The 18,167-nt window shown below is 34.9% G+C and overlaps 1 protein-coding gene across 1 annotated transcript in view; it reads right to left on the bottom strand.

Annotated features, from left to right (window-relative positions):
• Positions 1–4,144: 4,144 nt before the first annotated feature.
• The window catches only part of LOC655704 (dynein axonemal heavy chain 2), a 41,867-nt gene continuing 27,844 nt past the window's right edge, over positions 4,145–18,167 (bottom strand). Inside the window, exons 29-41 of the mRNA XM_064354742.1 lie at positions 17,225–17,509; positions 16,994–17,175; positions 16,287–16,946; positions 16,067–16,238; positions 12,092–13,099; positions 11,846–12,045; positions 11,487–11,800; positions 8,731–9,037; positions 8,470–8,686; positions 8,044–8,420; positions 7,492–7,982; positions 4,346–4,747; positions 4,145–4,299 (exon numbers count right to left, since the gene is read on the bottom strand). Of these exons, the coding sequence (XP_064210812.1) occupies positions 4,145–4,299; positions 4,346–4,747; positions 7,492–7,982; positions 8,044–8,420; positions 8,470–8,686; positions 8,731–9,037; positions 11,487–11,800; positions 11,846–12,045; positions 12,092–13,099; positions 16,067–16,238; positions 16,287–16,946; positions 16,994–17,175; positions 17,225–17,509 (4,770 nt within the window). The remainder of the gene's footprint in view (positions 4,300–4,345; positions 4,748–7,491; positions 7,983–8,043; positions 8,421–8,469; positions 8,687–8,730; positions 9,038–11,486; positions 11,801–11,845; positions 12,046–12,091; positions 13,100–16,066; positions 16,239–16,286; positions 16,947–16,993; positions 17,176–17,224; positions 17,510–18,167) is intronic.

Genomic DNA, 18,167 nt, shown 5'->3' with positions numbered 1-18,167 from the left:
ATTGTACAATTATCGGCTCTATTACTCTATCTCGTGAACGCTCAGCAGTCATTGCTTCATTAATCAAGACCAATAGGTCTGTGCAGCCATTAAAACATATGCCTCCCCACACGCACACTGATCCGCCACCAAAAAGAGTGGTTGAAGCCATCACATTTGCATTGTACCGTTGTCCTCTTTCCTTCCACACTTTTTAGCATTTTGGCTAAGAGAACAACGGTATAATGAAAATCCAACCACTCTTTTTGGTGGCGGGTTAGTTTGCGTATGGGGAGGCATATGTTTTAATGGCCGCACAGACCTATTGGTTTTAATTAATAAAACAATGACTGCTGTCCGCTATCGAGACAGAGTGACAGAGCCGATAATTGTGTCATTTTTTGGTGCAATAGGCAAACGATTCGTATTTATTGACGATAATGCCCGCCCTCGTCGCGCCAGATTTGTGAATGAGCGCATAGGACACCATGGCATTACACGAATGGAGTGGCCACCCTGTTCGCCTGACATGAACTGCATCGAACATGTTTGGGCCGAAATGTCTAGGCATTTAAACCAGCTCCAGCAGTCTCCTGACACTTTACAAGAGCTGGCTAATGCATTGCAAGGAATTTGGGAAGTGATACCTCAAGATTTTATGAACAATTTGATAATGAGTCTCTCCAATTGAGTAAGAGCCCTGCTAACAGCCAGGAGAGGTCCTACACGGTACAAGGTTTTTGTAGAGATGATGTAAAATTTAAATTTGAGAACTTTTAAGTTTCGTTACATTTTATTCTATTTTGTGTTTTACTTCTAGTGCTGGTTTTTTACGGACAATTTTCTTCAGTTTTTAATTTTGAGTGTGAACGAGTATAAATTAATTTTTTGTAATTATTTTTTGTTATTTAATATACAATGAATTACCAAAATTTAGAATTTCTCTCAATATCCACTTCAATTGTTGAGCAGTGTAGTTTCATTTTCTTTGCGTCCACTGTGGTACAAATGGCGATCTCTTGACATTAACTTTTATATGAGTTGACACGGTAACAGCTTAGTCATTTGCACCACAGTGAACGCAAATGTGGACGCAAAGAAAATGAAACTGTTTTAGAAATAGAAAAATTTGTTATCGGTTTTCTCCAGAGCTTTTTTTTCAGAAGTTTTTAAAATCTGTTAATTATTCTTAACCCTTAAATTAACCCTTTGTTGGTGTTTTGGAAAATTCTGGCGAATTTAGTGTGGTGGGGTACGACATACTCCAATTTGTTTTTTTCTTTACTTATTATTATTCGTTTTTTTATAAGCAATTTTAGAATTGCTTATTAAATCACAAAGAATTTTCGTTGTATGGCTTCAATTAACGAAATTTATATTACTTGGGACCGGTTTATAGAAGCGCCAGTAATTTAATTCGCAATTAAATGAGTGATTAACTGATCACGTGACCAAATTGAACAAATGTGATTGGTCCATTCGCGTTATTACCTTTTAACAATGAATAAAATTTTAACAAAGTTTTCTCTAAACCGGCCAATGTAAATCTAATATCTCAATCTTCTCTTTTATGGCGACATGAACTACTTTTACGCCCGATTTTGACACTGACAATTGTTTATAAAAAACAAACCATAAATTTATTTTTTTTTGTTTTCGATAGCAACGTGTTTTTACTATTTTAAAACACGCTTCCTATACCAACGTGCAATTAAAATGTTCCAACCAAAAAAATTGAATAACACACGAAAATACTTAAAGTTCTCGAGTTTCTATTTCTTCATTTAAAAATGTTAGAGGTACAATAAAAAAAATCTATAAAAAATTGCTGCTTTTTTATAAAATGATACAAACAAAACGTTGTAAGAGCACAAAGATGAAACTGCATTTTCTAAAGATATTGGACTCCGTCTCAAATTAATAGGTTAAATTACTTAACAAAGTTGTAGCCGAAGGTACTGTACATCCAAGATCAACCAGCAGCGACGTTAAAAAATAATAAGCATTTGAAATTTTTTGGGGTTTGTCATACCCTATCACACTAACCAAGAATTAAATTTGTGAAGTTGTGAAACTGGTTCAAAAACAGGGTACCATGACTAATAGATACTTTGTTTTAATAAATAATAACCAGTTCTGTTCAGTTCCTTACTGCGCTCTTGCCAAGTGCCAAATTTTTAAAATGAATTAATAAGTACATACCATAATTCAGAACAATTTCGATCTCATGTAATATTTATAATTATAATCTGTATTAGTACTACCAGCCGGTACACTAAAAAAACTAGGCATGGAGTACCAACCAACTTTACACCTGGTCGTTATCCAAGAGACAACATAGTAAACGAAACTGTAGAAGGATTTTGACAAGATTTAGAGTGAAACCTCAAATGGAATTTGGAGAATGTAGAATTGTTTCTAGAAGAATTTCAAATACAGTCTACAGAAGAATTCGAAAGAAGAACCCAGACAAGAATTTATAAATGAATTCAAAGGTGGATTTGTAAAGTAATCGAAAGAATACAGAATATAAAGAATATAGAATATACAGACAGCTTTAGAAAGCATCAGAGAAGAATCTTAAGCAATATTAAGAAAATGGTACAAAAACAAAGATAAAAAATAATTTGGATAACTTCCAAACGAAACTGAAAGATGTAGTTTCTTAAAGTCGCTTTAAGCGAGTAACATTGTTTGAAGAGCGAAATTACACTAGGTAATGAACGCAAAAGAAATGAAACTGCTGTATAAATGAAAAAAGTGGAAAGACGTAAAGAAGAATCTATAAGAATTTGGAGAATGTAGAAGACAGAAGAGTATATAAAATAATCTTGAGTAAATGTGTTTAGAAAACTATTATAGAGAAGCGTCTAGAAGAGAATTCATAAAGAATCTGGAATAAAATCATCTAACGAAGATTACAGAAGCAAGAATCATTTGGAAGAATTCTAAACTGAAGAATGTTTAAGTAATTTAAGTAATTACTAATTATAAGTATTTATGAAAAGAATTTGAATACAGTCTACAAAATAATTTCTAAGTATAGTTTAGAGAAGAATGTATTAACGAATCTAAAAATGGATTTATAAAATAATCTACAGAAGATTACATTTTAGATCTAATCTGAAAAAATTGTAAACGAGACTAGAAATGAGTTTTGAAAAGAAGCAGAGTAGAATTTAAGAAAGAACTTGGAGAAAGTTTTTTTTTGTTTTTAGCTACTCAATTTTTATGCATAACGAAGTATCCTTGGCAACTACACGAGTGCCTAATTTAGATTGATTTTAATGTGCTGGCTAATGGAAACCAAAGGGACTGCAATACATCCAATTCGATTTTGACAGATTAAAACAACTCAAAACGTGATTTTTTTAAAGAGTATTTGGAAGAGTTTTTATTGCCTTAACAGCCGCTCAATGTGGAAATAGTGTCCAGACAAATTTATTAGTCATTATTCTTGCCCAAAACCATCCCAAAACTAATGAAAGGATCAACTTGTGTTTATGACTTTATTAATAGGGACAAAAATTGGTCTGAAGCGAAAAGAAACACATCTTTGAAGAGCCAGTGTTACAACGCGAATAAATTAGAAATTGAAATACATAATTAAATTGAATTTGTAAATATAACAGTCTTTGATTTATCAACAAGAATCAACCTTTTGAGCAACATTAAAAAATATTTTTAAATGATTAACTGTCACAAACACATGGACATGAATAACATATTCTAACAGAAATAGGCATTTCTTGTAACAAATCCTGCTATTAATGAAATGGAGTGTATCAGTGACTTTGTCTTTCTACAGTTTGATGTTTCTAAAATTGATTCTTACTCGTGTTTTGTGGTGATTGGTGATTTTTACGAAGTTTGTTTAAGAATATGCATGTGGCAGGCACAGTTGGATTTAATTCGTGTCCAGTCTGTGATTGCCGTATTAGCGCCAGAATCATATATGAGAATGAATGCAACATGCTTTTGTGTCATCGCATCATATTTACAACAATGAATCTATCACCACAGTGACCATGTGCCATAGTGATGTTTACTCGTAAAATTGGTCTGGTGCAGGTGGCCAAATGTCAAAATTTCTCAAAATGTGTCCAAAATAGATACATTTTCAGTTTTTAAAACTTTATTTTAATAACAGTATAAATTACAAAACTTAATTCGACAAACTAAGGAGCAGGGCCGTTCCCCTCTTGATCCAAAAATCGGCATTTTCAGCCCCGCTCTTCAAATCAACTGCAACAACAAACGCCGGCCTATTCGGCGCCCCCGTCCTGATCGGGAAATAATAACACGGACACGAATACAACCCTGCAACCAAAAGGTAACTTTACAAAACCACCACTTCAACCCCAACCTCGTGTCTTCTTCTTCAGCACCTCCTGCGGCTTGAAATGAATCACTGGCATGGCGCATACCAGTTGCATCGGCTGGGGTTCAATCAAGCACGCATTCTTCCTGTCCCAACCCGCTCCTTCGAGGAACATCCCTTTGACATAAACCCCGTTTTCGGGACGCTCGATCAGTTGGCTTTCGTCGACGGTTATGACGGTAAACTCCCAACTCAGCGTATCGATGGGGACTTCGTTGGCTCGGGCTGTGGTCTGCAAAACGGCTGTCAGAAACCCCGTCGGGAAGGTGTAAGCCGACAGCCAGAAGAACATAGGGGGGTGGGTTGTGCTCGCCCATGTCTCGAAATGTTCGACTCTTGCTATTAAATCGCGTGTCCAAGAGCCCAAGAGTTTCAATGATGCATAAGCTAGGAAAACAACAAGTTAAAATAATAATATATGGCCAAATTAGGGCCAAATAACCGACTACGGCAGACTATAGCTTAGGAAATCGCAGAATTTTCTGTAGCCAAGAGAATAGTACGGCGGAGTAAAAGTGAGAGCGCTTCGAGCGTTACCGCCTCGGCGCCAAATCGTTTTAAATTAATTTAAATCCAACCAATTCACTAATTACTTGGAAAAAAATGCAAAAATATTGAGCTTTGCACTCTTAACAGATTGAGAAAAACTGATTAACATTTTCATAAGAAACATGGAAAAAAATTATTTAAAATTTAAAATATATACTTCGTCCCGTATTTATCAAAACGCTCCGAATACGGTTAAAGATATAAGACAATTGTTAGGAAGCAATTTGTAGAGAATTAAATTAAAGTTCGGGAGACCATATCTATATCGTCAACAGTTTAGGCCCCAAAGACGTTAAAAGACACTGAAACAACGTATCGATACCTCCAAAGTATCGTTGGTATCGAGGTATCGGAAGTATCGAGGAATCGAAAGTATTGTGGTATCCAAAGTATCGTGGTATCGCAGTATCAAGGTGTCGACAGTTTTATGGTATCAGTTCTGGTATCAGTGAACCGAAAACTGTGTTACTGAATCATTGAAGTGTCAGCCATTTTTAAGTAATACTAATGATATAATTAAGGAAGAAATAATAATTAATAATTTTGGAAAATAGTGTTTAGACTGATAGTGATAAGCTGATAAAAGATAAGTGTCTTCTTGATTTATGGCAACCGCAAAATCGTCTTTCAAATTAATCGATGAATACAAAAATCTTAGTATAAATTTCTTAGGCCTAAGTGCCCCGGTTCGGCTTATGAATAACGCTTAACAAAACTAGGCTTACGGATAAAAGTGCTGTTTAAATAAGTCAAGCTGCACCGTGACATTTTATCTGTTAGTTAATTTAATCCGCCAAATGTCGTCAATTTGTTGTCAATAATTTACAAATACTTGAAAATTTTACGGATTTTCTTTTTGTTTTACTATCAAGAGTAAAATAATTCAACAAAATTGAAATTAGTGAGTACTTATTTAAGTTTTTAACTTTGAGTCAATTTTATTTAAAAACAAGTTTAGCTGCAGTGATGAGTGAAGACTGAGGCCAGAAATAGAGCTAAATGTGTAAGCTTTCCTGTTTATATGTGGTAATGTACCAACAAAAAGTAAAATGCAAACGTAATAATCTTTCAGACCAAAAAGAAAAAAGCTTATTCAAGGTGAAGGTTAGGCCTTCACCGAACCTTCATCTTGAATATGGACTTCTCAAAATTGAACCCAATAACAAAAAAAAGCTTATTCTACCACACTAACCCATGATTTTATAAAAAAAAAACAAAAACTTTTGATTTCGAAGGCGAAAAAGCATTGTCCCAGAATTTTCATCTTGAACAATCATCTACATCACAACAATTTCAAAATTCAAAATTGGAATTTCTACAAACTACGAGAATAAACCAACAAATTTGAATCAGTCTGCTAATTCAAAATTATTTGGAAAAAAAGTGTGATATGGAAGATGCCTAAAAGTTCATACCAGTTTAAAGTAGTATTCTAAGTTACAACTTAGAATTCGAGAAGGAGAAAAAAGAATTCGAGCTAATGTTGGATGAACTCAAATTGATGAAAAAGTCTGTGAAATTACATATTCAGTTAAAAGAATTGAAATTAAAAAAATCAGTTCAGTGCTGCTATATAGACGTTTTTTTAGTTAATTGATAAATCTTACTTTTGTGTTCAACGATGTTATTTAATAAGACAATAAAAAACGATTAAAAAAGTTTCATAATTTAGTGTGATAATTATTATTTCAAAAAACAATAACTTTATTGTTATATGGCTAAAATTTGACCATTTTCTGTCAATTTAACTCTTTTTCATCGCCCATGCTATCATCCAATCCAGGTTTTCCTTCCGCCTTCGTCTTTATTTTACGGTTTAGTTTAAACCAAGCTTTATACAATTTTAAGTTGCACTTATTTACGGTGCAGTTCACTTGACAGGCTTAAGCAGAGCTTAAATTTTAACCCACACCGGTGTAGTTAGGCCTTAGACCTAATACATAATAATATTGTATTCCCAGTCGAATAAGGTTATTTGGCCCCAGTAAAATATTTTGACTCTAAGAATTAGGGGCACTGGAACGGTTCGCTAACAGAGAAAACCATAATAATAAATGCAAATTTTGGGTTGGTGGCACGGGTCTGGTAATAAACCTATTGTGAGGCAGTTAACTTATGTACAAAGTGACCCTCCATATAAAATATACCAACTGGAATGCTATAATATATACCTTCAACATAATACATCCGTTCGGACGGATCGGAATTACTGTCGTGGCAGTGATGTATTGATAGTTTTGCAAGAATTGTGGTATTGAAGGTGTTCTGGCAGCGAGGTATCACAAGTATCGTGGTATCGAAATTATCGAAGTCTCAAGTATAGATATCGATCTATAAGTATCGGAGGTATCGATATTCGGTACATCATTTTAGTCGGTATCGACACCCGATACTTGGTCAGGTATCGGTACTTTATAGAAGTATCAATACTTTTTCCAGCCCTAGTCGTTTCATATCCTAACCTTTAGATATCCGTATAACCAACCTACTTTTCAAGACGAAAGTGCAAATTTAAATTATATAAAAATTAAATAATTTGCAATTGGCTAAACGTAGGTATAAAAGAACACCCGGTATAATACCTTTAAGCCAATCGGAAGGAACTCGTCCTTCAAAAATACACGTAAAAATTTCCTCCAACTGTGACGACATTACGACTAAACCTTTGATTCCTTTTTGTAACTCGTCCAGTGATGTCCTTATGTCAACCAATAACGTATTATACCTTAAAATTTCTTGGAGGAGGACCACATCTAGTGGTTTTTTATCGACACCGATTAATTTTTCGGTTGTTTCGTAATCGATAGGGTTTGGTATTTTCGATAAGACTTCAGCTGCTAATTGCGAAACTTTATCTTCTTGTGATTCGCTTTCGCCCGATGAACTTTGAATTTCGAGAGACATTAAAGTCTCACAAAACATTCTGCTTTCTGTGATTAGAGACGTTATATCGGCGTTTGGATGTTGGCCGAATGCTTCTGGTCGATCAATGGTTGGTAGAAGTCGGACATAGTCTTGATAAGTTTGAAGAGAACCATCTCGAGGTATGTAATATGTTGGTAATGACGATAATCTTCAAAGAACAAAATAAATGAAAATTGAAGTCTGATGGCATATTAGAAAAAAAAACATACCTGTGGTATGGGATGTTTAAAACGTCGTCACAGAAATACTGGTTTATGTAAGTCAATAGGAGCCTCCTGTCCCAATCATCGGTCACATGACCACCATAATTCACACCTGCAATTAAGTATTTGAGAGCATCCCAAGGCGTATTTTCGTATTCGTCCAAATAAATCGTTAATAGATTTTCCGAAACTTCGAAATCCGAATCGTTGAAACTGTAAATTACGTTCCAGCCCAACTGCTGGAACTTTTTCCTTTCTAGCAGAATCGCATGGAAGAAACACAAACTAAACAGCAATTTCTTGTATTTCTCCTGACACTGGCATACGCTAAACTGTTCTTCTGTGATCAGTTGGTACAGTCTTGTCAAATTGGCCCTCAAACCCTGTCAAGAAAATTCATAAAACGTGTTCGGAAAATTTGATTTTGTGTGCCTTTGGCGGCTCTGTCGTCATTTTCATTCCGGCTTGAAGAATGGAGATGGGAAATTCGGGATGGGGACTGGAACTCAGCCACAGCCTGAACCTGGGATTGATTTTTCCCGTTTGTAAAGTTTCGACGATTTTGTCGAGTTGTGGCATCCAACTTAGAGACAAGTGACAGTTGGCTAGGAAGACCCAATGGCCCTCTTTGGCCCCCCTTTGAATCATTCTGAAATTGTGGGTCAAAAATTGCCGAAACTGCAATTTTATCACCTTGTTGCAATCGGCGATTGTCCTTGGCCCAGACTCAGGGACTGGAACGCTCCCATCATTCCGGCACTTTCGGCCAGTTGCATCAGAGCCGTAGTGGGGTCTACGCCGGGCGATAAAACGAAAATTAAAGGAGTCTGGGCCACAGATTCCTCCAGTACGGCTTTGATATCCAAAACTGGGGGCTCCACGAACTTGGATCCCAATTGGTTGATTATGAAATTTGTGATGCAGAAAGACATTCGGTCTTGGCGGAGCGATCGGATGAAGAGCATTTTTTGGAAGTTGTTACAGATTTCGTTCCATTCAGCTGAATTGATAGTTATTTATACAATCTTTCCACATATTATTTTAAGGGGTGTTAGTAGAGCTCAAAAGAAGTCAAAACAACTCAACTTGTTTTATCCGAATGTTTTTAATAGTTTCTGAGATATAAGAGGGTTTTAGTCAGTGAATAAATTTAAATTGACGGAGCAGTTTTAAACTTTACCAACGAAAATTGAAAAAAATATGATCTTTGAGATTAGTTCTTCAAAACCTATTGCACTGCATTAAAAAAATTTAGCTAATATTAGCAAAACTAATAGAAAAAAGTGTCTTTATATTAAAAAAAATATAATAGGTAAAAATTTTGCATCATGTTGAAGATACCACCGAATTTGATGTCTTCAAGTACTACTGGCTAATAGCCATGTAGATTTCGGAATAGAGTACTCAAAATAGGTAAATTTCGTTTACATTGCATTTTTTGACGCTTAGTGGAGTTCTCATCATTCTTTTGAGCTCTACTATCACCCCTTAAAATGTATGCAAAACTATGAAATTCACCTTGTATACCAAGGGAATTATAAGATGCATAAGGGTCATAAAGGTATTGGCAACTTAAAAAACAACTTTGTCTTAAATGATAGCACCGAAACCGCTTATTACAGAGGTGAAAACCGTTTTTCTGTATTTGATTTCTAACTCAAGTTATTTTAATTTAAAGTTGAAATTATGACGTCATAACTGCCTTTCGAGCATTTGGTCCAATAAGTGATTTTTAAGTGTGACACTGTCAGAGTTTATCAAAACTTGACAAAATGTCCCAGATGTTTTCACGAAGTTCAAGACAAAATTTAGAATAGAAGTTAGTCGAAAAAGTAGTTAATTTTTGATTTTGTGAAAGATGTGTGAAAAATGTTTAAATATCAGGTTTTTGGTATTTGAGAGAGTTCAGTGATAAGAGGATGCTATAATGAGAGGTAATTGTGACGACACGATTTCTTTCTTCTGAAGTGATTATCTTCTTATTTCTTATCTCAGGAAATTTTTAAAAGAACCCACTGGTATTAATAGATCGACATCAATTTCCGTTGAAACATAAAACAGGCAAAATAAGTTGCCAATGCCTTTAATAACCGCAGGCAACGAGTTTACTGCCGGTAGGCCCAAGGGTCAGTATGTTACCCAAAGTTATTAAGACCCAGTAATTTCTGTGATAAATAATTTTATTTCTTACTAAAATCAGACTAATACAGACGGCCGACTTCATATGAAAAGTTGTCCGTACTATCTCTGTCACTCTTTTGTATTATAATTTATAATTTATATCTTTGTCATTTGTTGTAACCCCTATAGAGGTGACGCTACTGTCGGACATTGAATATTATCGATAAAACATAAAACCGAACATTGACGAACATGATATTTGTATTTAGAGGTAATTACAGTTTTTTTCTGTCAAATTTGAAAATTTTTGTTAAAGTTGAATATTAAATTAAACCCGCTTCTTTATGTCCAAATTTGCTTCGACGTGCATCTTATAGCAAGATTTGCTCTTGTAGATATCAGTGCTCCACTAATTGCAAAACATTATTTCACTAACTTTTTTCACATCTCACAATTATTCGTTAGTAGCGTAATAAAAGTTAAGGATTTGATAAAATGTGTCTCGGCATACAAATTTACAATTTCTCTTAATTTACAATAATTCTTTAGCGAAAGCACCATTACATAAGACCCGAAATTAAAAAATTAAAGAGCAAATAAATTTTGAGCAGAAACGGAAGTGAAGAAGATTAGTACAGACACACAAAAAAGAATTTCCAGTACTTCAATTCTAATATTCTCTGATGTTTCATCCAGAAACGTTCAGTAAAATAACTTATTGTGTCTGAAATTATGCATATGTTGTAAATCATCTGAAAGTAATATAATTTTTATATTTGCCACTTTTTATTTATATTTTAATTGTATTTATAATTTTCGTAATAAAATAAAACTTCTCAGATGCATTTTGAATTAAAAAAAACAATATACTCAAAAACTAAACACACAATTGCCGCCACCATATGTAGCGCCACCTGAATACAGGTTTACTTCCAACGGATAGTTACGAAGATTTGGTGATAAAAATTTTACATTAAATTACATATCATCAAAACTCACCAAAATTAAAACTTTTGGAATTTTTGACAGTATTTTTTATAAAAAAAATTGTAGCTTTATAAAAGTGAGTTAAAAAAGTAACATCTCGGCGAATTGCAAAAAAAACGAAGGAAATACGTATTGTTCCAGCAAAGTCTAAAACAATGCACAAAAAGGAATGATTTGAAAGATTGAAGAAAACTGGTTGGAGGGAATTAAGGTTTCATAATTCCGTAAGGGAATTGTGACCATCATTCATTATGATTATTCCGGATCTAACACAATATTTGGCGATAATAGATTAGTAAGAAATAAAATAAAAATAAATAAAAAATTGGGTTAAAACAAACCGATTAAGGGTAAAGTTTCTGGCTCCGTGTGGGTGTACCATGCGTGCCATTCCCTGGGATATTGCTCAAAAGTGTCGATAATCCCGTGAAATCCCGCGATTTTGTCCAGTTCGGTTATATTATCCCACCCTTCATCAGACAACCAAGCCGCACAGGGATTATCCATTTGGTTTTCCTTATCAAGAACCACGCCACCCCTCAACAGAAAATTGTACTCGGCCTTGACCACTTTGCCCATATTTTCCAATATTTTGACACACATGTGGAACGAAAACATGAGCTTATGGTGCTCAAAAAGCGTACGGCATGTATTTCTTCAAAGAAAACAATTACCAAAAATCGGAACAAAATTTTTCTACCTGTAAACGGAATACGTGTGATAGTCGTTCAGCTCCATGATTCTCTCAGACAGAATTTGGCTTTTCGTACTGTTTTGAATCGACTTTTCGAACAAAAATATGTACGAATCTAACGCAAACTGATACATTGGGTCAATACGCCCTAAATCGTTCAAAACAAAGAACAAAATTGAAGCCCGCTCGGCACATGGTCTATAACCCTGTTTTGGGACAAACTAGAGTCGAGTTACTTTGATCGAAAATTACCTCTCTCGCCATGTCAATCTGCACTTCCGTCGTTTCTGCTGTTTCCAAACTCTTTGCAACGGCAATCGACGTCGCTTTGGACGTTTGCAAAGTATTAAACAATTCGGCGTCTTCCAACAGCGAGCCTCTAGTCTCATTCAGTAGCCTTAAAAGTTCATTTTCCAAATCGATCAATTGTCGTTTTCCCTTGGCAATCGCCGTCACAAGCTTATCTTTCTGCTCCTCCAACTGTGGCCTCTCTTTTCGTACAACAATCCCCAAAAGCTGGGCCTCCAGCCCTTGCTCCTTGACGGCAAAATTGACCAAAGTCGTTTTGGTCGAAATCTCAGGCGGGTAATGCGGATTCGTCAGTTTCGTCGTAATGAAAAAGCGGAAATCGTCGTTGTACGACACCATCTTATCGTCGATTTTTATCAAATTCATGCCGCCTTGCTTGACTACAGCTTTGGCCAGAATCGAGTTCAGGGAGGGGTCCATCGTTTCGAGGATGTTTTGGAGCAGGACAGGTTTGCCGTTTTGAACGGCGTCTTCTAGAATTTTCATATAGCTGTGCATTCCGAAATCTACAACTTTGAGGTTGTTGACGGCTTCCATGTTCTTGATCCATTTTTGGGCCTGGCATTGGGGGTCGATTACGAGGGGCCATCTTTGGCCCGTCGTTACGATGATTCCGTTTTCGGTGCTGAAACCGTCGGCCGGGAGCCCTTGCAAGTTCCATTCGCGCACCGTTGTCGGATCGGTTAGAAAGGAGATTATTTCGAAGTTGGTGCTGTAGGGAATTTCCAAAGTTGCGACTTCGTTTTTCCACATTTCCATCAGTTCTTCGCGGTAGTTCGACACGTAGGGGCCTAAGTAAGAGAGAAATGCTGTGGCTAGAAGACAGTCACCCGGCAAACAGTCGAACGAAATGTCAAGCTTGGCGACGGTTTCTTCCCATCGGGTCTTCTCCCCGGCCAGGCACTCGACCAAAATGTAGGCCCTTTCGAGCTTGATTTTCAACAACTCGGCCTAATTTTCCCAAAAGTTATTAAATGTGTTGTCAAAAGCAATAGTTCAGAGGTAGCAAATTTACTACCTCCTTGTCAATTAAAATGAAAATAACCCGTCCATATACTAAGCCTTGACCGCAAACAGCTCCTGTCATAAATCATAATTATTTTTTTGTAGTTTTCAGAGAAGTTTGACATTTTGTTTATCGTTTTTTGAAATAATTAAACATTTTTGTCGGAGATGGTTGGTTAGAACAAATGATGAGTAAAACAATTTTCAAATTCGTCGCGACCTTTCGATACTTTGAGAGAAAGTCAAAAAAAAAATAATAGTTGCGTTAGCTTGTTCGCAAATTTAATTACTTGTTCGGTTTTTGGAAAATAAGTCTAAGAGCCGGTTTACAGGACATTTTAATTGCAATTAAAATTTAATTAGAGATTTACTTGACATTATTTGTCAATGCATTTTAAATGGCAACTTAATGCAAATTAGTTTAATCTTGAATTAAATATTAATTTCGCATTCTGTTTTTAGAAGCGTCATTAATTCAATTTAATGCGTGATTTACTGATCACGTGGCCAAATTGAAGCAATCGGGTTGGTTCATTAGCCTTGTTAACTTTTAACAGCGCAATTAACTTTAATTGAACTTTCTTGAAACTAAATAAGCTTTCTTAATGTGCGTTTAAAATTTGCCGTATCTCCTAACAAACACAATAAAACACGGATTTTTATTTTATTTTGTTTAGAATACTATTTCGAATTAATGAACAAAATTGAGAATTCATTTTTTTTGACTTATTTTTGACAATTTGTCTGAAATAATCAGTCTGTATTATTAATTTATTCGTCGACACTGTCAAAATTTACGATTTTTTTCCTGAGTAAGAGTGTGTTGACAACTGTTTGGTATTTCTCAATACAAGACGTCAGATTATTTTTAACAAATTTAAATCAATTTCGTTCTCACTCGTGGTTTGAAAATCCATTCGTGGAATAAAATGTCCGATTTACCTTAAAGTCGTTAAAACTATTTTGAGTTTTTACTCAATTTCCTAGGTGATTTTTTTAGCTCAGTTTATTTAAGTTTATTTATGTTTAATTTTTGGTCATTTTTTCAAAAAAAAATCTGCTAGGTCTGTTTAACGAAACTTGCTCAAATTGGTAATTTCACGAACTTTATTAGCAAAAAAAAAACTGAGATTTTAGTTCTAATATATGTTTAAATGCTCAAAAAAGGCAGAAGTAATATTATTTTTTGACTAAAATCGACTTAATTCGATCAGACCAGAATTGATTGTAAAAAAGTTTGCACAATAAATTAAGACCTGATTAAAAACTTGTTAAAATAATCTAATCTTTATCTACTTTTAACGAAGTTTTTCTTAGAAAAGCTGTGATTTTATGTCAAAAATGTGTTTAGAAATTTCGAAAAAAGGCAGAATTTACACAATTTTCGGTCTACGTGAGTGAAGTTTCGGTTTGTTTTTTAATTCCTGGCAGTAAACCTGTCAAAATATTTAGAAAATGAAAAAAAAAAGACTTTTTAGACTAAATTTTGTGGCTTTTCACTCTGTTTCAAACTGAGAATATAACTTTAAACACGCGTTTATTTGTTAGAAAAATATAAAAATAAATACATTTTTCAACCAAAAATTAATTTTCGGGCTATTTTTTAAAAATGTTGCTCAAAAACCAACTAAATCGAGTGAAACAAATCAAACAAAGCTTTGATATGATCTTGCAAAGTAAAGTTCTAAAGCAACATAAGCTAAAGAAACATCAGTTTGGATCAATTTTCGTGATTTTCCTGTCAGCGTTAGCGAAATTAACTGAAAAAAAATTGTTTTTCAACAAATGTGCTTGAACTCTAGAAAAATACAAAAACTGTATCATTTTTGACCTATTGTGGTGATTTGACGGCTTACTTTTAACGAAATTTTGCTAAGTAATTAGGTTTCTGACTGGAAAATGTGGTTGAATTTAGTTAACTCGGTACTTTTTTGGTGTTCTCTCGCAAAAAAACTGAGTTTAACAACACTTTTGGCCACAATTTGTTTTGAAAAATATTTGTACACTTAATTTCTTGTTCAAACCGGAGCTAAATCGAGCAAAATAAGAAAAATTAAATAAAAAACCAATCAAACTTTGTGATTTTTCAGAAAGGAAGCTTGAAATAACAAGATTTTTTTTTATTTTTTTAATGTATTTTTTTATTTGATACAATTTCGAACAAAAATGAACTGAAGCGATTAAAATACCACCAATTTTGACTTATTTTTGTAGATGTTATTTAACCAAATTTTTAAAAATAAATGAGTATCTGATTTAAAAATCATTATTCATTACACAAAATTACACCGGATAGAACAAGTTAAAACATTTAACATCAATTTGTATTTAATTTGTTAAATTAAATTTGCAAACACACTAACGAATTTAATTTTTTAACCTTTTTTTAGCGTATCGAAACGTTGCAAGCAAACTTGATTTTTTGTTGTAGTTTGGCCTAATCAACTTTTTCAAACAAAAAAACCTCAAAAAAAATTCTCAATAATCTTAAAGGATGATAAATGAAAACAATGAACTTCTTTCAAAACTAGTTTACCATCTCAGATCAATGAAGATTTATGAATTGTAGGCGTTCGAACATGGACGGATCATTTTTATTTTTAGTGACTGTACATACACGGTGTATACAAGAGAACGCATAAGCTTACATTAGCAACTATGGAATTTTTTTACTGTTGCCAGATCAATTTTTTAGCTTTCTGGATATAAAACACAACTTTAAAATTTAATGTTGACGATTATTGTAGTAATTTTCAGCGTCATTGGCGTGAAAGAGTAGAGGAACTTATATTTTAAGAAATTACTTCTTTATACTGCTACGACTAACTGAGAGGGAACTTTTTATTATTTTTCTAGAATTGTTTAAACGTATGCTATAGTTAATGCACCTATTTGTATAAACATAAGTGTTACCTTTCGATTTAACTCCTCCTTCTGCTCCAACTTCTCCTCATACTCCTTCTGAAGTCTCGCCAACATGATATTCAACTCGGCCAACTTGGCCTGGGCCTCGGCCAACATCGCCTGTTTCTCCCTCAGAGACGCCATAGCCTCGTCAAATTTCATCTGTTTCGGCTCCACAATCCTAAGCAAAAATTTAAAACTACTTCAAACCCAAACAACGATAATTTACTTCCAAACTCTGGCATATTTTTCAATTGCAATGACCCACTGACACAAACTTTTCGCCGCAAATGACACAGTCCCGACTTTTTCTGGAATAAATTCGGGATTTTGCGTGTAATTAGCCACTTTTTTAAGCGTCCGATCTGAAATGTGATTCTTATCAAAGTCTTTCAAGTCTTTGAGAAAGTTGATTTCGCCCAATTGCCGCTTGGATTCGGCCCAAGTCGGCTCGACTTGTTTCAAAATCATGATAGCTTCCATGACCATTTCCACTTTTGCCGGCGGTTTTCCGTACGATTTCATCTCGCTGATGTCCTTTTTGCTCAACGAGTCAAGGGCTCGGATGGCTTCCTCGAGCGCTGGCATGGCTTCGTCCAAATCGGCCTGCGCAACGTCGGCCAGTTTTTGGCACTGGACTTCGTCCTCCCTGATTTTGATGCTTTTCTGGGTCACTTCCTTCTGCTGCTCGTCGGCCTGTTTTCTCTGAGCCACGATAATGACCAAATATTCGTCGCACTGCTGCTGGAACTCCGCCACTTTGACTTGGGCTTCCTCCAGTTCGATCGACATCGACTGGACTTTGTTGCGACAGTCCTCGATTTTCCACAACCCGTTTCGCAGTTTGTTGGCTTGCGCTGAGACTTCGTCGCGTTTCTCTTGAAGCATTCTGGAAATGTTTATAACTACGAGCTAATGTTTTCCAACGAAACTGACTTTTTATAGCCGGCAACTAGCTCCAAATAATTCGTTGGAGTAACATAGCTGTGTCTCTTCATCTCGATTGCCATTCTTCTGGCGCATTTAGCCACAGAATCGTGGATTGTGGCAAAAGTCGAAGCCACGGCTTCACGTAGTCTGTCTTGACTTGACAATAGGACAGAAGCTCGTCGTTTTCCCTAATTTAAATTTCCGTTATGGTGAAAATAAATGTTTGGGAAACGTTACCAAAACTTCACCAGTTATAGTTTGGACAAAGTTTACGTCAGTGATGTATTTATTTGCGACTTCAAGTAAGGCCACTTTCGGCCACTCGCAAAACCAGTCGATTGTTGTACAGTTTACTAGAGCAGGGTACTGGCGTAATCTGTTCCGGAAAGCGTCTCCAATAGGACTCATACAAATAATTATGTGTAAATTGGCACGAACTCGCTTTATTAAAAAGTTGTACATGGCTTCAGATGTCGGGAAGACGCCGGCTTTTTTTGCAGCGTTAGCTAATTTTGATTTAATCTGGAAAAGTGTCAGATAATAAAAAATGTGTATCAGGAGACTATTTAAGAAACGTTTCGACGGTTGTGTTGAAACAAATCCAAAAATAAAAAATCCTGATTTAAAAAGAACACAAGTGGAAGCACAAAAATAAAGTCTTTAAGTCTCAGAAAATAACAAAGAATTAAAACAGCTGTGGTAGATGGAAGTGTTTAAGGGGGAGTTAAAAAGCGTCGAATTTCAGCCATTTTCTTTGATGTTACAGCCGTTGTATGTAACGTTTTTGAAAATCGTTTACAGATTACATTCTTCTACTCGGGTTGTAGGGGAGAAGGTGTTTTAAAATCCTATTAGTGCTTTATTTAATTCAGAAAAAAAATTCTAAAAACTAAAAAAAATTGTGTTTTTTTGAACATTATTTCCCTTCAACAGTGAGTGTTAAAGAAAAAATGACATACTTTTGGCCCTGTAGTGGACTCTTAGGAATAAAGTGGCTTATGTTTTAATTTAAAATTTTCAGTCGTTAACTCGTAAAACTCTTAAAACAAACTTGCAGTACTGTCAATGTCGCACATGCATATTCGTTGGGGATAAATTATCTCAATAAGGCACATGTTTACTGAACACTTATTCTTATGCAAAACTTTTTGCTGAATTCATTTCTAAAGTTAGTTTTTTG

The sequence above is a fragment of the Tribolium castaneum genome, chromosome 2 (assembly GCF_031307605.1).
Source record: "Tribolium castaneum strain GA2 chromosome 2, icTriCast1.1, whole genome shotgun sequence".
Taxonomy (NCBI): Eukaryota; Metazoa; Arthropoda; class Insecta; order Coleoptera; family Tenebrionidae; genus Tribolium; species Tribolium castaneum.
The sequence above is the reverse complement of the archived record's forward strand: the minus strand, read 5'-3'. Positions and strand labels throughout refer to the sequence as shown.